This window comes from Globicephala melas, chromosome 3 (genome assembly GCF_963455315.2).
Source record: "Globicephala melas chromosome 3, mGloMel1.2, whole genome shotgun sequence".
Lineage (NCBI taxonomy): Eukaryota > Metazoa > Chordata > Mammalia > Artiodactyla > Delphinidae > Globicephala > Globicephala melas.
The window spans coordinates 144,705,383-144,729,459 of record NC_083316.1 but is presented as its reverse complement, the minus strand read 5'-3'; the positions used below and the strand labels follow the sequence as shown (position 1 = coordinate 144,729,459).

General features: G+C 43.9%; 1 protein-coding gene across 1 annotated transcript in view; it reads right to left on the bottom strand.

Moving 5' to 3' along the window:
* The window catches only part of DOCK2 (dedicator of cytokinesis 2), a 407,888-nt gene that overhangs the window by 287,987 nt on the left and 95,824 nt on the right, over positions 1–24,077 (bottom strand). Inside the window, exons 23-25 of the mRNA XM_030829968.3 lie at positions 16,795–16,903; positions 5,561–5,631; positions 3,671–3,777 (exon numbers count right to left, since the gene is read on the bottom strand). Coding sequence (XP_030685828.1) covers positions 3,671–3,777; positions 5,561–5,631; positions 16,795–16,903 — 287 coding nt within the window. The remainder of the gene's footprint in view (positions 1–3,670; positions 3,778–5,560; positions 5,632–16,794; positions 16,904–24,077) is intronic.

Genomic DNA, 24,077 nt, shown 5'->3' with positions numbered 1-24,077 from the left:
ACTGAACCAGATGGCACATGTGATTAGCATCAGACTAAAAAGACACATTACTTAGAGATTAGGTTCTAAGCAGGGACAAATCTGTTCCAAAGGAACAGAAGGTTTGGTTTTCTCGCAGACTCCCCTCAAGAGCTTCCTCGGGGCGTACCTATTCATCCCTTCTCCCATCAGCACCATCAGGCAAGCCCGAGCTGGAGAAAACAGGAAATTCGTCTCCATAGATGTCCCAGTTCTCCTCCCGCTGAACCCGGAAGTCATTCACACAGGGCAAGCCACTCCCTGCGGGACCTCGACTGCTGGTGGCCCCTGACTCCCTCACACCCCAGGCTAACAAGTCACATTATGCCACTGAGTCTGCACAAAAACCCAATGAGACTCGTTCTGTGGTTATTCCCACTTTACAGCCGAGGAAATTGAGACTTATAAGGATTAAGTACTTTACTCAGGATCACAAGTCAAGTAAAAGTTGAGGCGAATGGAGGCTAACTGCCTCCATGAAACAAGAAAGAATTAAAAAGTGTGCGTGTGTGTATGTTTTAAAAGAGCCCCAAGGAGCAAACCATCCTAGAGGATGTCTGTCAAGTGTCCCAAACTATGTAACTATCTTGAGGCCTGCAGCAAGGTAAACAATGAGGTGAGAAACCACAAACATCTCACCCTGACCTATTCTTCTGGGCTCACATCGCACAGGTCCTATGCAAAAACACTCTAGGGAAATGAAATAAAAATTGGAAAACCCATTCAAAGCAGGAATGAGACATGGATACAGACCAAGGCCTTTTTGTTCCTTAAGTCCTGTGCTTCTCAGACCCTGGAGAAAAACACACAGCCTTCAGGGAAACAAGGAAGCTTAGCTTAGGGTTACGTGCAACTATCAACTATGAAGGGATGCCCTTATTGCAAAGAACCTGAACGTTAGGACAGAAGTTGGGAAAATGAAAGGAGCAGCAGAAATAATAACCACAACACCAGTAATAACAGTGATCACTTAGTATGGGATATTATACTGCTCTGATAAGCACTTTAAACGTACTGTTGGTCTCATCTGCCCACACAACAACCTTCTAAGACAGACATTGCTATCATTTTTCCCATTTTACAGATGAGCTTACTGAAGATCAGAGAGGTTAAGTAAATTGCCCATGGTCACCCAGCTGAAAAGGGGCTAAACTAGGAATCCAACCCAAGAACCAGTGCCCTTAACCAGTAAACTTTCTCCCCCTTCTGCATAGGACCCTCCTGAAGAGAGGCCAATAGGATAGTCTGCCAACATTTCGGAAAGTGCTTAAAAGCCTTCTGGTTCCTCTGCTTGATGTCAGTACAAGTGCTCAAGGCTGTGAGTACAAGCTAATGTCATCGACAATACTCCAGGCAATTTGCACATCTGGCAGTTAGATAAGTGCAGACTTAAAGCAAACTGCATCCCTGAGGCACAGGACAATTCACAGGGAGAACAACAGAAGGGATTTCATTATAACTCAGACTTGGCCAAGGAATCAAACTCCCCTTATTTCAGGGTATAAAGGAGACACTCACCCAAGAGCCCCAGACACCCAGTAAGTTCGTGTGTATGAACTCAGATTGTATTCACTTGGAACTTGAGGATTTAAGGAGAAGGCTGAGCTGAAGTTTCCCTTGGGGTGTTTTTTTAATTTGTTTTTTTAATTGAAGTATAGTTGATTTACAATGTTGTCTTAGTTTCAGATGTACAGCAAAGTGATTCCGTTTTATATATATATATATACATATATACAGATATATACAGATATATATATGTGTGTGTGTGTATATATACTCTTTTTCAGATTCTTCTCCTCTTTTGGGTTACTTTTGTAAGAGGGTTCACTTAACAAATAAAGAGTGGGAGAAGAGTTACCTTTAAGCTGTGCATAAGAGCATACTGCTTTCACACGTGAACCAAGGATGGATAGACTAATTATACATTGCAGCCTCTTTAAAATGGGTCCCCAAAGGGCTCTCTGTTCACCTACTTCTAGTCTCTGTACGTATGTAAAGGTAAGAATTTTGCATTTTCTTTGTAACTGTGTACAACACTGGGGCTGGCCTTCTGTCAATTAATATTAATCAGAGGGTTTTTACTGAATCTGAAACTCAAAGACGCAGCAGGACTGGCGAGCAGCAGCTGTCCAGCCTGCCCTGTGATTATGCTAACCCTCAGAGGCCACCATCAGCCCAGGAGATGTGACTCCAGTAAAGGAATCACTCCTACTCCTACCAGGCTGGAATTGACACCGCATGCCCCATCCAGGACCGCGCTAACACTCCATCTGGCCTCGATGCTGAGCCGGGCCCCTGACCGTGACTGCCGCTCTGAACAACGAAAGGGAGCCAAGCAGCCCTTGCCCTCTGCTGCCTGTGCAGCACCGCACGCAGCAAGAGTCGGCCTTGCCACGCCCCTAGGATGGGACTCACTTCACTTCTACAGTGACACCACTGAAATCCAGAAAGGGACTGCCAGGGCAGGAAGGGGCAGGCATATTTCAAAGTTTTCAGAGTGAGGGTAATTTATTCCGACATGGAAATCAGAAGGTGAGAACCGAGGAAGGCTCACTTAAAAAAAACCCAGTAATACAAGGCATACAGTAAGACTTAACCAGGATTAGTTTCCAATCACCTTACACAAACCACCTTGCACAAACCAACCATGTATGTACTGCGTTAACCTGCTGTCACACATCTGTCTAAATGGTCAGGAAACTCCAGGCATGAATATGAAATCACAAGAATGCTTTTCTTCCCACGCCCTTCTCCTAGCTTTAGTTCCACGGAATGAGATTCAGACAGCAATTCTGGATGCACCATGTCAACCAGACATTAGGGGGGAAAGTCTTTACAGTGAAGTGGTTCCTGAATCTTTAATACATAAATATTCAAGCTTCACTCTGAATAAATCCCGGGTGGGAGATGACTGATCCTCTGCTTTCTAAGACTTCTTATTTCTTGCACAGTTTGCTTCTCACAGAGAGGAGTGTTGTAGGAAATGGTGAATACTGACATCCAAGTCCTACCTGCTCATAGCTGGAGGACGTGTGGCCATCCATCCCACTGATCCCAAAAACAGGGAACCCCAAGGCTCTTGACTGTGGGATGCTGGCTGGGGACTGGTGGTTACCAGAGATCAGTTTGGGTGAGCAGAAGCTCTGACCACAACCATTGCCCAAGTCCACTGTCATTTCCTGCTCTCCAGGAAATACCGTTACGTGAAGAAAGGCAATGTCCAGAGCAGTTGTAGAACATGCTACTATGAGAGTAGTAATAAAAGACCAGGGGAGAATATATAGTTAATGTGTGTTTGCTTGCTTATATAGTGAGTGCCCCTGGAAGCAAACACAACAGGAGACTGAAGCCACTGGTGCCTCTGTGAAGGGATCAGACCTTTACCTACTTCTCACGTAGAGCAAAAACCTCACAGCAAAATGACTCCAAATTTAGCCTCTCAGTAAACTTTCTCAGGAAAACAAACAGTTCAGCCTACGTTTTCCCTAAATTAGTTTAGATTCTGATATCTAAGTCGTCAGCTACTTTCTGCTTTCCCCCTTCATTCAGACCAAGGGAGTTGTTAGAGAAGAAACATTTCCTAACTGCGCAGCATGTGATGAGCACGTGGGGTTTCTGGCACCCCCAACCGGCCAGGATGCTTTGCACTCACCTTGCTTTTTAAAGAGGTTGCTCTGGACTATCTCATTCATGGACTGGACTTTCTGCTTCTGGAGTTTCTCGGGAGGGATGCAGGTATAGAACTCATAGAGGAGTTGGCTAAGGGCAGGAAAAACCAGAGCACGCAGAGCTCGTTAAACCAATGTCTGCCACCCACTGGCACTTACAGTCTGTCCATCCCCAGCCTGCCAGCTCTGCAGGGGCAGAAACAATGTACCTCTTGCTCCCTTCGCCCCCCACCTCCGTGCATGATAAGCCTTCAGTAAGTATGCATAGTTGGTCTTGGTGTTGAATACTGACAGTGTTCAAAGAGATGTGGAAATCTGAAAAGAATATCAAGAAACCCAACCACTTACTGTGTGTATCAGGCACATGTTTTGCACTTGGCATCCACTGTGCCATTTAAGCCTCACAATTCTATGACGTAGATCCAATGCTTATCTCAATTTTACAAGTGGGAAATGTAAGGTTTAAAAAGGTTACCTAACTTTCCCAAAGTTACACAGCTAGGGAGGGTCAAAGAAACAAGGGTTCAAAACCAGATTCTAATTTCATTGCCATGCCGTTTTATTCACTAATGTTTTATGCTTAGTAATGTTTTATGATAAATCTTAAGATCAAAAACGTCCTTAATTTTTTAAAAAACTCTGAAAAGTTGTGGGTTAGAACCAGTTTGGGATATGAAAAAGGAGATAGCTCTTTCCAAATACAGTGAAAATAAAAATACCACTGAAACAAAATTACAGCTCCTGTCAGCTTTCCAAAATCAGCTCATTGTGCTTATTCATTCTTTCAAATCCTTATTAAGCATCTGCTTAATATGTGACAGGCAATGTGCAGGGCAGTGGGATACAATAGGAACAGACTTGGTCCCAATTGGCATGGAACTTACATTCTAATGGAGGTCAACGTACAACACAAAAGCAAGCAAATCAATACAAGGCCGTAGATGCGATGAAGGAAATGAACAGGGAGTTGTGTCAGAGAGTAACAGTGCAGGGGTTGAGGGAGGAATAGAATTAATTTACAATGTTCAGAGGTAGCTTCTCCAAGAAGATAACATTTAGCTTGAGACCAGAAGAATGAGAAGAAGCCAGAAGAAATCTTCGTATGAACAGTGGATAAACTGACGAGAGCTGAATAAAGTTTGGAATGCACTGAAAAGAATTGTGCCCATGTTTATTTCTTAGTTTTGATAGCTATGCTGTAGTTATCTAAAATGTGAACATTAAGGGGAGCTGAGTGAAAAGTATGCAGGAACTCTCTATACACTATCTCTGAAGTGCTTTTCCAAATCTAAAAGTATTGCAATATAAAAAGTTTTAAAAATCTTCTATACGTTATCTTGGAACTTAAGTGAATTTAGGAAAAAGAGGAAAAGGGTGTATCTGGCTCAGATGCCCCTATTCTAAGAGCATAAGCACAGTAAAATAATGTGTTCCTCCCATGAGAGGAATGGGGTGAAGAAGGAGAGAGCGAAGGGGAGCCCATCTCATTATCCCATTAAGTGTCCATAGGTTGTTCTCCATTTGTAACTACAGGGCTTACAGGGCAAAGACTGGAATCCCAAAATAACCTTCAAGCCCAGGTGAAATGGAGACATTTACACCAAACATCAGTTTTTTAACCTACATGTTCGTATTCTGCATCACTGATATTGTCAAAGAAGTATGTTTACTTTATAGTTGGTTTTCACCAAATCTGACACAACCCAATGAAACTGTAAAAATCCCACACCAATATCCCTGCAGGAAGCTCTGACCATGTGTCCTCCCTGTCCCCGCGCTGAGCGCCTGGCTGGAATTACCCACAAGAGCTCTCCTCTCCCTCTGAATCCCTGGCTTGACAACAGAGCCCAGGAAAGTACACACCATAAGCTCACCTGAGTAACTTTGCATCAAAGACGGTTTCCACATCATAGAGGACAGATGGGATGTATTTCAAAGCTGCCACCTAGGTAGAAAGTGAAATAAACATGAGCAGTGCCCACGGCCAACAACTCTGCCTGGTGGTGAGAATACTTTGCAACATAACACAGATCAAGGGAAAATGATCCTGAATCCTGGGCACTGCTACAGTGATTCAGACTCTGCATGTAGATTGAAACACCAGGTGTACTTCTTTCAAAAGTTTCTTCTGTCTTCAAGGGAGCAGAAATGTAGAGTAGAGCAATCAAAAACTTTGAGGTTATACACACTTACAGTCAAATCCTGGGTCTACTCCTTAGTGGCCAGGTGACTTTGGACAAAACACTTACCCTCTCTGATGTCTCAATTTCCTTATCCATAAGATAGAGGAAATAATGTCTATTTTGCAGGATTATACAGATTCAAAATAATATAAATGTGGCATCCAGCAGAAAGCCAGACATATTTGCGTGCTCAATAAAGGGTAACTTCTATCTTTATTGGAAGATGGTAAGCTTGAATTGTTTTGTTGGTGGCAAGGATGACATGGACTGAGTTATTTCTATTTTCTCTCCCTGGCCAATTTGTGAACAATCGTCAGCGTGTTTTGGTCCACTAGCTGGATTAGGAAAACTGGGCATTGTGGTGGATTGTTTCTGTCCTCTGTGCAAGATAACTGATACATTCATAGGCGGGAAAAAGACCCAGGCCCTTGCAAACCAGCACCATTTGCTAAACAGCAGAGTAGACTGTAATTTCCACAGGAGGAGTTGTAAGTCACATAGTTGGAAAATAATGTTTAAAAATCTGGTAGATGTATTCATTTTATATTTTCTTCTTATTTTTCTGTATATTCTAAGTGTTTCATAGTCAACAAGTATCATCCTTTTACAAACAGACCAAAATTAAAATAGAGAAAATTCTTTTTTTAAAGAAAATCTTATCCTAGCCATATACAGTTGCACTTCTTAGTTAACATAAATAACAATTATGACTATCCTCTGAGAGTGTTCAGTGGAGCAGACACCATGCTGTTAGATTATTTTGTTAAACCTTATTTCAGCCTACAAGGGATACACTATTTTCATAGATCAGGAACCACTAGGGCATCAAGATTCAATAGCTAACTAGGTCACAAAGTTAGCAAGTGGCAGAGTCAGGATTCACAATCAGGCAGGCCACTTACAGAGCCACTCCTTGCAACCCTCAAATAGCACTGTTTTTCTCCGTGCCCCCACGCTTTTTTTTCTTGTTATGATTTTTACAAGTCAGTATTATATGTTTGATATTAAAAAATTCACACAAGTATTAGGGTGAAAATTGTCCCTGAAGTCCCACATCTCCATCTCAGCCCCAATCCCTACTCCTCAGAAGGGATCACTGTCAATATTGTGGTGAGTCCCAACTGTTTTCTGTGCATGAACAAGTATGTGTTTGTGTGTGTGTGCATGCATGTGCACGTGCACATGTATGTGTGTGATTATACAGTTCAGTAACTTGCTTTTTGCAGTTAACCATGTTATCACCAGTATTTTTGCACACCACTTCATAGAGTGCACTCTTCATTTCTAATCACTGCACAACAATGCTCACATGGGTACACCAAGTCCTCCTTACTGACGGACTCCATGCTATCTTTAGTTTTTCTTTATTATAAAATAAGTGATAAGAAAATATTAAAATATGCATCTGTGTATCTGTGAGAACCCCTGTGTGATGGATGGGCTGCTTGAAGAGAAATTAGTGTGTAAAATGTATGTACACATATGCAAATGTACATACAAATGTATACACATATACGTTTTAGGAGATAATGTCATATTAACTTAGAAGCAGTAATCAATTTCCTTCTACTCCTTTCCCTATAACCTTGCTAACACTAGTATACAAATCTGTCTCATTTTGTCAATCTGATACATAATTTGCAGCTGCAATCTGCGAATTTTTGGATCTAGTCCAGGTGGGCACCTTTTCTATACTTATTGAAAAACTGTATTTACTATATATAGCTTGTTTATATTCTTTCCCCATTTTTCTTTTGGGTGATTTCTTATTGGTGTGGAATTCTTTATATATCATTAATATTAAGCCCTTTGCACAGCTGCATGTAAAAGAACGAAATTAGAACACTCCCTAACACCATACACAAAAATAAACTCAAAATGGATTAAAGTCCTAAATGTAAGACCAGACACTATAAAACTCTTAGAGGAACACACAGGCAGAACACTCTATGACATAAATCACAGCAAGATCCTTTTTGACCCACCTCCTAGAGAAATGGAATTAAAAATAAACAAATGGGACCTAATGAAACTTAAAAGCTTTTGCACAGCAAAGGAAAACATAAACAAGACGAAAAGACAACCCTCAGAATGGGAGAAAGTATTTGCAAATGAAGAAATTGACAAAGGATTAATCTCCAAAATTTACAAGCAGCTCATGCAGCTCAATATCAAAAAAACAAACAACCCAATCCAAAAATGGGCAGAAGACCTAAATAGACATTTCTCCAAAGAAGATATACAGATTGCCAACAAACACATGAAAGGATGCTCAACATCACTAATCATTAGAGAAATGTAAATCAAAACTACAATGAGGTATCACCTCACACTTGTCAGAATGGCCATCATCAAAAAATCTCCCCCCCAAAAAAAAATGGTTCTGAAGAACCTAGGGGCAGGAAAGGAATAAAGATGCAGACGTAGAGAATGGACTTGAGAACACGGGGAGGGGGAAGGGTAATCTGGGACGAAGTGAGAGAGTGGCATGGACATACATACACTACCAAATGTAAAACAGATAGCTAGTGGGAAGCAGCCGCATAGCACAGGGAGATCAGCTAGGTGCTGCTCTGTGACCACATAGAGGGGTGGGATAGGCAGGGTGGGAGGGAGACACAAGAGGGTGGAGATATGGGGATATATGTATATGTATATAGCTGATTCACTTTGTTATAAAGCAGAAACTAACACACCATTGTAAAGCAATTAAACTCCAATAAAGATGTTTAAAAAAAAATTAACCCCTTTGCAGTAACACATTTTGCAAGAATTTTCTCTTGCTTGTCCTATAGTTTGATTGTTGCTTGTCTTTTAGCTTCGTTTATCGTATCTTTCATTGCACAGTAGGATTTTAATTTGTATGTTGTCAGATGTGTCAGATCTTTTCTTTACATTATTGGATTTTGTGTCCAGAGATTTATTCTTTATTTTTTCAAATCAAGATGGCAAGAGATAACAAGATTCCAAAGTGAATGTTTCTAAAACTAGGGTCTATTGGGACACCCTTTTCCCATAGGATGACGTTAGGTATTCTGTGGCGGGAAGGTGCGGGGGTAAGGAATTGCAATCAAATAATTAGAGGAAAGTTTGATTTAAGCAAAGATAAACCAGTAAGGTGTTTCTGGAGGGGGTTTTTTGGCAGAACTTTTCAGAATTTTAATATGCTAAGATGCATTACGACATTCTTCCAGGCAATTATAGTATACAGTACATTTCAGCCTAGCTGGTCAGGCCATCTGTATCAGGAAACATCAAGATGTGGCAAAAGCAGATGCCTGCAGGGCTGGGAAAGCAGCAGAAAGAGTGAAATGAGAAGAGCACAGGCCAGTGGAGGCACAGGAGGTATGTGGAACCCACACTCTGTCTAAAGAATGAGTCATTCTTGTTCACTTGTTTTAACACTGTGCTAGCCAAATCAAACACACCTGCAGGCTGCACTTCTCCCGTGGGCTGCCAGCGTATAAGCCCTACATCCTAAAGAGACATCTGAGGCACACGCCCTGATAAAAGCCCATCTAAGCATTCTAGCAAACTGCTCCTTCCTTCACTCTTAGGCTGAGAAACATAGAGCTCTGGGCCCACAGGCACCTGGGGCGGGGTGTGGGGGGGATCCCTGTGCTCCACCCAGCACTTGCATGCTCCGAGGCCCATTTCTTCACCCACTGAGCCTCAGCATCTTCATGTGGGGCAGAGAGGAATGATGCAAAATAAAGTATATCTTGCAGCTATTGTAATGCCCAGCACGCAGCAGGCCCCCAAAAGTGCGTGTGCTGGATCTCTCCTTATCTCATCTCTCTGACACCAGCCCTCATTACCTGGCACCTGGACAAAGTGTAACATGGACTCACCATAATTAAGACCAAAGTGAGGGAACAAAAACAGAAATGAAATTCTCGGCGAGTTGGGGAAAGCCAGGACTTCAGTGTCTGCAGCAAGTTGCTGGCTTTCAAGGGCTGCATGTGATTCCAGGGCTTCAGAGTGATACTGTAGAGCACTAATCACCAGGTGTCTACATGGACACTCACACTTAAATGCTTCAGCTAGTAGTAAAGAGGAGCTGGGCAAAGCCGGGACAAGGGCTGCTTCAGAAGGAGCCAATCTTCCCAGCCTCCCAGCCCTGGGCTGGCAATAAAGTAAAACAAACTGAGGGGTTGTCATGCTGAGACTCAAAGGGTGTTATCACCTCGACAGGTGTATTAAACTTCCATTTGGTCCCGGGGGCCTCACAGAGAAATGGCAGGCCTGTGGTTTTCTTTTCCAAAGGGGACAGGAAGTTTGCCAAGTCTGTTGTCACAGCCAGCACTGGCCTCAGGAGGCCTGTCCACAGTCCTCACCTTCACACAGCCCTGACACACCTGAGTGGAGTAATAGCAGGTGGGTTCAAGCAGGCACTACCACCAAGCACTCCCAGGAGGCAGAAGAGCTCAGCCATAAGACCCGCTAGAGACCTCCATTCATTGCAAGTTTCTAAGGTCTGGGACTAGAAACAGCTTGGCTTTCTAGACCTGTTGGCCTCCTGCGAACTGCGCTGCTCTACTGTTGTTATTATCTTTACTCTCATTAATATTACTATTGCACATAAAATTATATTCCTGTGTTATTACTTTCATCCCATAGTGTGTATCCCTATATCACATATAATATTTAATAAAAACAAACCGATGTTTTTATGTAGGTGTGTATGTGCATATATATACACATATACCTGTGTATATATTAGGATTAAAATATATTAATCAAAATAGCAAACCATTATCGGAAACTTTATACATGCATGATCTCATTTTATTTTTACAACTGCTCTATGAATAGACACTGTCATCCCAATTTACCAGTGAGGAAAATGATAGCACGGAGAGGTAAAAATAACTTGCCAGAAGCCACATAGCTAATAAGCCACATACACAGCAAAGATATGTACCTGATTCTGTCCAACTGGCTTCGGACCAGTACGCTCTACTACTGCCTACCCTGCTTTAGGAAAAGTTTCCATCTTGGTAAGTGCGGAGGTTTTAACACGGGAGACAAGGCTGAAGTGGGGGAGGAGGCAGATAAAGAAACATCTCCCGTTTAGGAGAATGGCTTTTGAAAGAAGGTACAGTTTTTCTGATATGCCTTAAGTTAAGAATCCTCCTCACCACATATATGAAGGTTGCAAGAATGGTCACCAGGACCACATTTTCCATCTCAGTAATTAGTTTATAATGGGGCACCGAGTGAATTTCCTAGATGAATCATCAATTCCAAGCCCCTCTGCCAGAAGCCAGGTACAGGCCACAAGAAGAGAGCCAGCCCCAAATCAAGGAATCGTGATTTTACTGTGGCCCTAAGAGAAGTCGCAGGAAAACACTTGAAATGATTGCTATCCAGATGGACTTCACCAGAGCTGATAATCCTGGGCTGCTAGCACACAACAGATGTTTAAAAATAGCAACAAAAACCAAAACCACACAGTTGCACTCCCTCAAGCTCAACAGGGATTTGTCTTCTACGTGTTTCCAGGGTTCCTTATCTCCCCCCGCCCTCTCTTTTTCATTCTAACCAAGACTGCACAGTGTTGGTGCCAGCAGACACAGACTTCTGGGCAAAAGAACACATCCTGCAATGGTGCAAGGTTATACGAGAACACTAGACATCTTCCTCATTCAAGAGCTCTGACAATATTCCCATTCCATCAATTTTCAACCCTTTTATTTTAGCCAAGTAATGGACAGTCAAGGTCCATGGAAACTGGACAAACAGTGTTACAGGGATTCACCACAGGTGACCAGAAGCAGCAGCTTCCTTATAGATGCTAAGCTGTCCCTGAGGAAAGTACATCCACTCTCCCCAGACATTCACCCTTGCCACTGGTCTTTCAGTGAAAGCGAAGGGAAGAGGGACCAATAGGTTCTGGGATATGAATGTCTCTGTGCTTTCTGTAACCCAACAGTGTGCTGGCCCCTGAGTCTTGGCATGAGGCAGGAGAATGCAGTGTTTAAAATGGCTGGCTGAAGAGGCCAAGTTCAACTCTAGGTGGGTCCCTTTTACGTGAGTGTCCTTGGGGAAGTTAACTCTCTATGCTCCAGTTTCCTCATCAGGAGAATGAAGGGAATAAAGTCACCTACTTTATAGGGTTGATGTGACGATTAAATGAAAAATAAGAGCTATCAATGGGACTGCAGCACCTCATTGGAACAGAATTTCATCCTACCCTCCATAAATCCAACATTCCCAAGTACTGCCCTTAAGTATAGGGTAGGTGGTTAAGAAGGGGACAGTAAAGAATCATTTAACAACTGGAGATGAAACCCTGGCTCTGGCTGTTAGATATGAGTCTCCCCTCTCCTACCTCTGGGGGCAGCCTGTAGGCCACTTCTCCAGAAGGAACCACCTTCTTCCCTTACTTCGGACATGTGGGTGTTTTACAAAACTTAACAATGGAAAGAGAGGAAAGGAAGAGGCCTCCTTAACTAGCCTGGCTTCATCACTGCAGACCAGACATCTGCCCATCTGTACTGTTGTTTACGTTGCTCATTGCTTAGCCACCTAGCATTTTGCCTGAAGACTCAGCTCTTTAATGAAACCATACTTTCAAACTCTGGGCTTACACAGCCTGGATTCAAGTCCCAGACCTGCCACTTCTCAGCTGTGGTTAAGTTACTCAATCTCTCTAAGCCTCCACTTCCTCAACTGTAAAGTAGAGATAAGAAGAGTATTTGCCTAATAAGGTGGTGGTTATAAAAATCAAATAAGCTAACAGTATATGTAAAGGTTTTAGCTCAGCATGTGACACATAATAAATGCTAAAATATAAAATAGTGCAAACTAGTATTCATTCTTTCATTCACTCAGCCAAAAGATATTCAAGTACCCACTATGTGACAGCCACTGTTTCAGATACTGGAGACCTAAAAGGCAGAGCCCCCTGCACTCCTGGACACTCTAGTGGCTATATTAGCAATCATGTGTGGCGATCATAGTGGCCAAGGGAGCATATCATACAATTATGAGTTGCTTATTTATTTCCACTCATACCATCAACTTGGAGAATTATAAAGAATCATGACCTAAAGGAGAATGGTCTAATGGGTCTGCACAACGTCACCAAATGGCCATTACTCACACTTGAGCTACATCCAATTCACAACTGTCTGGTGTTGACTGTCTCATTCTGCCATCAGTTTTATCAACAATATTCACAGGGCTGGCACACATGGGGACTTCTGAGCATACAGCCCGTTCTTGAAAACACGTGGAAACCCCTGGCCATACCCATTCGTTGTGGCTTAGAGAAGAATATTAACTTTGGAGTTAGAAGAGCTGGGTGGATTGAAATCATAGCTCCACCACTATGAATAGGTATAATTTAGGATGAATTATTTAACCTTATGAGCCTTCTGTGGACACTGAAGACAGCGATTCCTTGCAGACCTTTGGTAGGACTAAAAACACTGCATGTGAAAGGTCAGCTTCATGCCTCACACACGGTAAGTACTCAATCAGTGGAACGTGTTTTTAATGCTCCCTCTACCCTCTTTGGATGGCTAGCTTTAAATTCTCCATAGCTTTGGGTGAGCTACTGCCATGCCAGCTCTGAACAATAAGGAAAACCACAGAAAGCAATTCACAAAAGCCAGATGAAACTCAGACATTGAGAAATAACTTGCTTGGGCCCCAAAACTCACAATAGGCAAAGCTAAATTGAACCAGATAGGCTTTACTCTGAACTGAGGCAGGCATGAATTAGGGTTTCCACCTAAGCCACTACCCAGCTGGAAGTAGAAAGTCTGGACTAGAATGTCAATCATTGGCATTCTTACTCCGTGCTCTCACCCAAAACTTATGGCAGACATTACTAATAGATCACAGCACTCTTTCCTACTGTACCCCCATGCAGGCTCAGAATCAAGACTACAGTCATGTTGTACTATTTCACTGGTGAAACTTTCCCTTCCTTTTTTATTTTTCATAGAGTCAGTTCTTGTGAGTTTATCCTCCTTGAAATTTATATCTGTTTCTTGATCTAACAGAATAACTGGATGACCTAACACTGTTCGACTTCATGTGACAGGGTTAGAAACAAAAATATTCCCTTCCAGATTCCACTATAGGAAAATGCCCTCAAGGCTTCTGTTTTACGATGAGGTAAAGGAGGGAGAGATATAAATGACTAAAAATTATTTAAATGGAACTATGTAACAGGCTTTACACACCATGCTTTACATGCATTACTTTCTTTAATCCTCTCAATAATCCTCTAAATTAGACTTCCCATTTTATAAAAGGATAAACGAGGCCCAGGAAACTGAAGTGATTTGCCCAGTGTTACCTGCCCAAGGGGGCGTGCCCCATTTCCCACCCAGATCTCTCTGGCTCAAAATCCAAAGCTCTTTCTCCTGTAGCAAATGTCAAAGTCTGCAGAAGATCTCTTGTGTGGGGTTTGCTAACATCAAATGGCCCTGACTCCTTTCCCCTCATCGGCCCATTCCTGGCACCCTAAAACAGCATTCAGTTTTTTTCAATGGTATTGCTCTCTGTATTTGAATATGACTTTACATTCTTCTTTGACAACTTTTCAACAACCATAGGAATAGACGGAAAGCATCACTGATTTTATGTAACTCCTAGAAGCTAAATTTGACCCTTAAAGTAAATTTAAAAAGAGACAAAGTCCCTTTCCATGACTTCAGGGTAGAAATCCATAAGGAGAAACCAGCATAACCTGGAAAACAAGACATTTCTGACACAGTTACCCAGACAATAAGAACCTGGGTTCTTACTGACTCATGCCAAAGCCATAATAATCCTATTGGCTCTCTGCATTTGCATAGCATTTTATAATTGGCTCTTTTGCAGACAATGTTCATCTGATCCAAACAGTGAAGTTCTAGAGATGAGGAAACAGAGACACTGAGAAGTTAAATCCAGGGTAAAATCATATTGCTGATCAAGAAGAACATTCTGTTGACCCAGGTCTCCTCAGGACCAGAAATTCTCCTGGCTCATCTTTTTGCTTCCTTGCTTCCTTTTTTTTTTCCTCCTTTCTTTCCCTACCTTCTTGTTCCCTCTGCCCTTTATTCCTTCCCCCCAAATACCTGTAGTTCATCACAGGGAAAGAGGTGCTGAAATTGGAAAGGGTGGCTCTAGGATGGCTTATCCCCTTGTCTTTCTCAAGGTCATGCGGTCTCTCTCCTGGCACCTCTGCTTCTCTGGGGCATCTACTCCGATTTCCTCCCCACCAACCGGCTTCCTCTGTTTGTCCATCGTTTCTGCTCCCTCACACTTCAGCTTCCTTGGAGCCTATTTCAGACCTGATGCAATGCCACAGCCTCTCATTGCAACCGGGCATCCTCAGCTGTCACCGGATATCCTAACACTCACTGTGTGGTCTCTCACTGGAAATCAGCTGCTTCCAGTGTGATATCAGTGTGAAGAGGTGTGGAAATCACTCTGCCTCGGGGGTGATAGGCTCTGGCTCTTGTCATATTTCTTCATGCTGCCCCCTGCTCCCGTTACTCCCTTTGCTTTGAAATGATGAGGGTTTGAGGAATAGAGGGAAGACTTTAAAAAAAAAAAAAAAAGACTAGCAAGAGGGAAGAGAAGGTGAAAACTGTAAGACTGCAGCCCCAACTCATTTCAGAGAAAACCACCATATCCCCAGTAGGTGCTAAATGTGGAGTATAAAGAACAGTGTGATGGAGCGGCTCAGAGCATGGTTTTAGAGCCAGGCAGAAAGAGATCTGGATCCCAGCTACACCCCTTAGTGCATAGGAGCCTTTCAATTTCCTTATCTATAAAACAGAGATGTGAACACCTATTCCGAGGGTTATTCATTCAACAGATATTTATCAAGCATCAACTATGTATTAGGACTGTTCTAGGTGCTGAGGATACAACGATGAACGAGACAAAGCTCCCCTCTAAGGAAGCCATTAGCAGAGTGATTCCCAAACTTTGCTTCATACTAAAATCAAGTTGGGAGATTTTTAGACTCCCTTTTCCCTAGTCACACTCCATACTAATTAAATTAGAATGTTTGCTGGTGGTAGTCAGTCATCAGAATTTATTCAAGATCCTCAAGGGATTTTAATATGCAAAGTTTGGAATCCATCATGTTAGCAGCCAACACTCCCCAGAGAGACTTCTGCCTTTGCCTCCTCACCTGCATTCTGGCTGAACTAGTACCTCATTCGTTCTAACCAGAGGCTGGGCAACCCCAGGCATAGCTAGCTAGTGAGTATTTAAATTAGCAATGAAAAAGAAAACTCTGATCAAAAGAAGAGGAGGTACTCTGCATTAACCCACTGGTTTAAATCAATGTGTCTGGGTTTTCTTCTTCCTAACTCATGAGGCAGCTCTTCCCGAACACTTGTGAATAAATGCTGTGAAAGTCAGGAAGTCTCCCTGAAACAGCCTCTTCACTCAGCCTCTTGGCTGCTAAACTCATTCTCAAACATAGGGTTAGACCTCAAGGTTTCTCAAAGATTTACAGAGTTTGTAGGTCATGGACCACTAAATTACAGGACCCATTTTCTCCGAAGTATCTCTTGTTTATTGAGGACATTCTCACCCCAAAATGGGAGCTCAGTTTATGGTGTGGAGAATAAAAAGTGGACGATTTAAGAGACTGACAACTTAACTTCTGTCACCACTAGAAGTGGATCGGGTTTGATCTCCTTCCTTCCAGGGAGCAAAAGCTTCAGAGTTATTTAAGAAGAGGCACCACTACCTTCATGGGAAACGAACAATAAATATGCCATCTCCTGCTCCGAGGAGCCCTTGGTGTTCACGATCCTTACACCACAGGGCCAGCCCAGGCCTTCAGTTAACACATGGCTGCTATTCAAGCAAAAGTAGACGTTATCTCACTACGCTGTTAGATATCTATCAGATGACCAAGCGAAAAGACAGAATTTTTTTCTTTTGTAGTGTAAACCAACCTGCAAAAGGATGGTTGTTTTATATTGACTTTTCATCAAGTTGTTGATGGATTCAAAGAGGCGTCTCATGGATTCTTCAAACTCCATCTGTTCCTTGCCTTCGTAAAGCCTGAAAGAAGACACATCTGAGTCATTTCTCAAGCCAACAGGCAATACCTTTGAAAGTGTGTGCCGGCCACAAACTTCATTTGAAATTGAGAAGAGACAGGGGTGGAGATAGTGACTTAAGGGGAGGGGGCTTGATTCAGCAGTCGCTGCTTGCATATGCCACTCAGGGGAAACCCAGGTCCCCAGAACAGGTACCATCCAACTGACTCGGCATAATAAACCGCCCCCTCCTGCCTCTTTTTTTCTTTTTCCCCTTGCGGTACGCGGGCCTCTCATGGCCGCAGCCTCTCCCGTTTTGGAGCACAGGGTGTGGACGCGCAGGCTCAGCGGCCATGGCTCATGGGCCTAGCTGCTCCGTGACATGTGGGATCCTCCCGGACCGGGGCACAAACCCGTGTCCCCTGCATCGGCAGGCAGTCTCCCAACCACTGCGCCACCAGGGAAGCCCCCTCCTGCCTTTTTTTAAACCCTGAAGGACCTCAAAGGAATGAAACTCATCCAAGCTGAGGGGACCTTAATAATTTCATCCTTCTGCAAGAATCAGAGGGAGACTGTGGTCATCAGACTTTCAAAGTATCTTGAAAGTATCAAGGAGAAATATTTTCAAATACACTTCCCCTTAGCCACTGCCCGCTTGTCGGATGAATACAGTTGTGTCTGTTCCACATCAGGGGCCATCATTTTCCCTGTCCTCTTATTTCAGGAGTGTACTTGATACCTAATTTAAAATTTTTTGCCTCTGATTATAAAGGCCCTACATTGATATTGTAAAAAGAAAAAAAATGCATTACTTATGAAGTGAGACTCCTCATTAATCCTACCATAAAATTAGCAACCGTTAAGGATATCCTTGCAGAGATTTTCAAGGCCTGTCTAATATATATACATGTGACTTTTTATAGAAACCATCCCCTTGCATAAAATCAGTCTCCAGGCCCCTGAGTCTCAGTGCCCTCGTGGCCCAGCCTTGGAGTGTCGTTCACCCCAAGGCCTCTCCAAACAAGCTTTTATTGCCAACGGGTGAAAATTCTGCAGCCTAATCTTTGGCATTCTGGGTGAAACACAGAGAAGGGTGCTTCTGTCTCCCATTCAGATAGAGGGTCTCCTGTCACAGCCCTACACAGCCAGACACCACTGAGCTGCCAGCTGCCGTGAAGGTGCTTTCCCCAGATAAAACGCCGACACACTTAAGGGGTTTATTTGCTCCATCAATCACCGGTCGAGCGGTCCATCACGGCCACCTCAGCGCTGTCTCCACTCAATCCCCCACCCATGCTCTCGCCCCTCTTTTCTTCCTGCTTCTCTCCTACCTCTTTTCTCTGTCTTTAGGTGTGCGTCTCTCTGTTCTTCTCCTGAGTATCACTCACTTTGTCTCTCTGTCAGTCTCTAGGTGTCCCTCTGCCATTCTCTCTCTCTTTGACTTCATCTCTCTTTCTTCTGTCTCAGTCACTCTCTGTGTCTCCTTCTCTTCTTTTTTCCTAGGTGGCCCCTTCCTAAAGCCTCCTGAAGTAAGAAGCTTAAGGGGAAGTCAATGCCAGATGTTTCAATCCACTACAGGGATCCGGAAACTGCTGCTGACTTTCTGGGTATCTACTTCAAGGTCATAGAGACAAGGTTGTGAGAGGAGCCAGGAGTCCTAAGGCTTCTCTCCTTCTCTGTCCCCACCTGTCCCATTCCTCCTTCTCTTCTTCCCTTCTCCCCTCTCCTACACCACTCAGTCCTGAACACAGAGATGTTCTGCCATAGACGATGTGTTTTAGAGTCAGCCTGGGTTCCAATCTCCACTCTGCCCAGTACTAACTGAAGACCTTATAAATAACAGCAAACATCACAGAGGATCACTCTGCCCCAGGCACGGTCTGTATTATTAACTCACATACCCTCATCACCACACCATGGTAAGGGGCCCCATCCTTATCACCATTTTGTAGACTGGTGACTTAAGCCCAAGGACTCCGCGCCAGTAAGTGTTGGAGCCAAAATTCAAACCTGGCCATCAGCTCCTAAGCCTCCCTCTCAATCATTTCGCAGACCACTGTGCTCAATGCTTTACTACCTCTCTTAATTCCTGTAAGCCTCAGTTTCTCACCTGCAAATGCAGGCTGTCACAGCACTGTGTCCAGGAATTATGAGGAGCCCAGCTCACATGTGACGTGCTTGGCACACACTGGGCCCTGGTAAATGCTAGCCATTGTCTTGTTGTTGTTAATTGTTGGAGTATTACACCGATAAAGACATAAAAAACTCTCAACAGGTTGAGACTTGCCCAAATCCCATCAAAGTGGAAAAGATGAGACCAGGTCTGGCAGGGAGGAAGGGAGGGTCTGAATTCAAAGTGGTGATGCTTTCCCTGTGAGATGGTGCTGTGAGCTTTTCTCTGTGCCCAAAGCTAAGCTAATGGACGGTCCATCCCCCAAGGCTTTTGCCTTGAAATCCCTTGCTCTTTCCTCTAGCCACAGCCGCCTGAAAACATCTAATAAGCGACATCGTAATTCCTGTTCCTGGTCTATGGTGTCTCCCTCCCACATTTAACAGCCAGACGTGGCTGCCCATGGTGAGCTCATCATTATTTACCATGCATGGACTTTCTCTGTAAGGCGTACTTATTTGTATATTTGTGGCCGTATGTGTGTGTGGCTTGCGGGGTGGGCGGAGGGGACCCCACCAGGTCCTCTTCTTGGGAACCACTGGTACTGCCAACAAAAATGGTCTCCAGCAGCTTTCTCCTGCTGGTGACCCTAGCGCCCCCCACCCCCAGCCCACCTCCCATAACTGAATAGTCCCATGGCAGCTCCCTCCCTGGAATTCATCATTCTTAACAGAGAAACACAGAAATGGGCTTTGTTGGGAGTCATCTTAAGGCAGTGCTCCAGGAGGAAAGTTCATGAACTCCTGCTGAAGAGATCTTTGAGGCTACCCTGGTTCCTTACATCCCTGAGTCTGGTTATTTAACTCTTCTTGGATTTTATAAGCTGCACAAATATCCCTCCAATAAACTCCCTTTTTTTTTTTGCGTAGACTAGCCCTGGTTGGATTCGTTGAAAACTCCTGTCCAGTCAGAGCTCTGTAGGGTGAGACGGGCTTGTTCCTGCAGCTCCCTGGGGTTCTAAAGCAAGAGCTGCTGGGAACGCCAGTGAGCACTGGGTCCATGCTTCCTATTGTACAGATGAAGAGACTGAGGGCCTGAGTGCGGAGGTGACTCAGCTTCATTACCATCTTTTAAAGGTTATTTGACTGAGGTAGGAAGGAAAAGAGACTTTTAGGCGGTAAAATCAAGTCGAGGCTTTCCACTCAAATTTAAACTTAGGAAACTGAATTTAATTTCTACCAGCAAGACATGTGATTCGCTCTAGGTCACAGACTGCACCAGTGGCATAGCTATAGACCCAGAACTCAGCATTCTTCTCCTTCTATGCTCTGAGAACCTAACAGCACAGCACAGGTGACACAGATCTTATGAAGCCAAGACTGGGGTGCCTGCCTCCCTGGGAATCCAAGCTGCTCCCTGCTATTCATGTCACAAGTTAAGTACCTTAACACCACACTCTAGTTAAGGGAAGGAAATACATTCTATACCTGCTGAAGTTTTATAGAGGGTAAAAACAATTCTGTTGGGGAAATGGCTTGCGTTTTACAGTTGACTACATCATTAAGCAAAATCGTTGCAGTCTTATCAATTGTGTGTGTGTGTGTGTGTGTGAATTTTTAAGCCTGGGCTTTTATTTGCTGGGAATGGGAAGAACAGTTGAAGAAAATGACTACAGTTGGGAAGAAGAAAGGAAGCAAAAAACTATTTAGTGTAAAGAGCTTTGCTGTCTAGCTAGACTCCTCCACAGACTGGCTGTTTGGCCTCAGACAAATTACATCTCCGAATCTTACCTTCCTTGTCGATAAAACAGAGATATAATGCTCATTCGAAGGGTTATTTTAAGGTGAAAAAAATGAGATCGTGCATCTCAAGTGCTTAGTACTATAGCTGGCACTTAACAAGTGTTAAGTAAATATCAGTAATTCTTGTTGTTGATTCCTAAGCACAGAAGTGATCATACTGGCAAACTCTCTGATCTGAGTGTACGTAAATAAAAGGAATATTTCTTAGAAGGAGTGAATAAGGAAAAAAAATACATAAAGCCTTTAGATTATGTGGAAGAAATAAACTGATGGCGGTGGGGGTGGGTGAGGGGGGCATTCAGCACCATGGGACCTCCCCTGAGAAGCATAAGGAGGAAAGAAAAATAATGTCTTTTGTCTATCTGCAAGGCTTTAAATGTGGCCTTGAAGTCAAGGGCACAGCAGATGTGGTTTCAAGGTCCCTCTTTAACACTTGCTCTCTGTATATAGCTTCAGGAGGGAAACATTTTTTCTGGCTTCAGAGCACCTAGAAACCAGCTGATTCCGCCAGGGGACGAATTATTGAAGGGCCCAAAGGCCCTGACCACAAGAAAAACTGGAACACCCTGCGAGGCGCTGTTCTGGGGCGTGCCAGCCCAACCACGGCGGGCACTCAGCTCCCGGGGCTGGGATAAATACAGCAGTGCTCGGCTGGCATGTGATTCATTAAGGAGACGCTGTGCACAGCTGAGCACTCACTAAATGCAAATGGGGCCCCACGTGGAGCGTACAATGCCTTGCACCACCTTCTCTGTGCAGGTACATAAAGCCTCAGCCATAAACGGAGACGCCCACCTCAGGCCAGCAGCGCAGGGAAGCAGAATCGAACCAAGGCAACCTCGGGCTGCAGAAAGCCAGGAGGAAGATCCACCTGAGAATCCAGGGTGGAGTGTTTCCTGAGTACCGGCCTCTTTACATTTCTATACCTCATACCTCGGCGACTCCAGCTCCCCTGAGCCACATTCCCAGGCATCCTCCTGATTTCCTACCCACCTCTTGGAGGCAATACAGACATTTAAGTAAGACTGTGTCGCTTTCCAAACCCTGCCGTGACCCTTGTCAGCTGGGTGATCTTGACTAAGTTTCTTCATCTCTAGAAGGCTCAGTTTTCTCACTAGGAAAATGGTACTAGCCCCACACAGTTGTCCTACATTAAAATAATGCGTGTAAAGCGATTAGCACAGTGCCTGGTGCAGAGTTAACACTCAATAACTATTAGCTATTGTTATATAGTAGCACTGGTTTCTTCTGGATCCACTCCTTTCGGCTTTCTAAAGTCTTAGGAGGAGGAAGTCAGCCACTTCACAAAAGCAACTGCCATTTATAGAGCACCCACTGTGTGCCAGGCACTGCAGTGGAGGGAACGGGAGCAGGACTCAGTCCCCAGCCCCAAGAAGTCAGGAGGCAAACCCACAGGTAAATCATATAATGCTGGGTAGCGAGAAAAGCTGAACAATAAAAGTTTAATATTATTGCTGAGTGATTCCTAAGGTTCAGGCACTGTGCTCAGTTCCTCGCACGGATTAGCTCATTTGATAGAGGCTCTTATTATCTACGTCTTACATATGAGAAAAGAAAAAAAATTAAAGAGGCGTGAACAAGGGGAATGGAAGCTGAGAGGAAGGAGCAGGGGCCCCGCTGACACTGACCTCAGTGAGCCACCTACCTGAAGGCCCCTCTCAGCCCTCAGCACCTCGCCCCCCTCCCATGCCACCACCACAGCCTGTCCCCCGCCTCCCTCCTTCCTCCCAGAAGTCCTGGAAAGGCCCCCAGGATTAGACCTGGGCCTGGCTTGCCTCTGTCTCCCTTACCTGGTCACATCTTTTGCCTCAATTTGCTCTTGGCAAGACACACACCTGACTCATTTCACAAGTGCCTGGGAGCAAGACCAGATTCACTGGAAGCTTTTAAAAATGAAAATTCTATTTTAAATGTCTCCATGATCTTACACGGAACTGAGCAAAATTACTTAAACAATGAGATCTCACCACACCACTTTGTTACCTTGCCATACAAGTCAAGATACTTTTGTGCGCCCAGTGATGCCAGGACATGAGGAATACTGTAGAAGGGAGGCCACTTACCCAGTGCATTTCCTTAGATGAATGATATGCACTGCACACAGCATTTAATGCAGACTGTCACAATGACTGAGGCTTCCCTGTTAGAATACTTCATTCTTTATCATCACCACTTACTTGCCTGTCTTCTCCACTGGAGGATAAGCTCCGTGCAGGCAGAGATCAAGGCTATTTTGTCAGAATATCCCCACGTCTAGCAAGAGGCATGGAACATCAAAAGTGAGTTTTAAGCAAACGCATCAACAAATGATAAATTATTAGATGAATGAACTTCAGCACCTTCAATGTGGATGTACAGAAATGTCTTAGGAATCCACAGAACTCATAGAAGTTCAGCTAATGCTAACGGTACCTAAACAACATCGTGAGGATGCTATTAATAGTCATCTTCAGCTCTGCCACCTTTAGTTTTTATCGTAACTTTTACCACTAAGACGACTAATACTGTTAACAGCTGCTACTTATTAAGCATTTACTATATGCACCAGGCACTATGCTAACCGCACAAGTTCACCCAGCTAGTAAATGGCACAGTCAGGATTTGAGCCGAGGAGTTGTCTGGATGCAAATTTCACTCCTTCAACCACTAAACAATACTGCCTCCTGGAACAGAGCAAAGTAAGAGCAGATCCCTGGGACCGGAACAAGTCAGGTGGATAGGAAAGCATCATTTGCCCCTGGGATGATATCCTGCAACTGTGTAGGGAAGTGAGATGGCTAGCTCCCACCTTTTTTTGTTCAGGCTCTAAATCCATGGTTACTTGGCTGGTATTCCTACCCCTGAGCCAATAATTTGCTCTATTACAGGAGGTGTAAATTAGTGACTTTACAAAGAGAACCATTAAGCCATTCATGGTTTCAGAAGAGTAATTACTCTGGAAAATTCACAGCAGTCTAAGACCAGAACCTACTTACCTCTCTATTACCTCTCTGTCTCTGTCTGTCTGTGTGTCTCTCTGTGTCTCTTTCTATCTCTTGTCTCTGTCTCTCTCTCTCCACATCCCTACCATTTGGGATAAAGAATAACTGTGGGCAAACCAGGAGCTGAGTCTGTCTGAAAATCATCCTTGCATTTATCGTTCCTGCTTATAGAAAGAAACCCTTCAGTGCACTCAGCAGGCACATTTAAATCAAAGCAATAGGGCTGGAAAGGGATTATGAAAGAGAGGGTCCCCTCTCTGGTTCCGCTCTTCCCCACGTGGT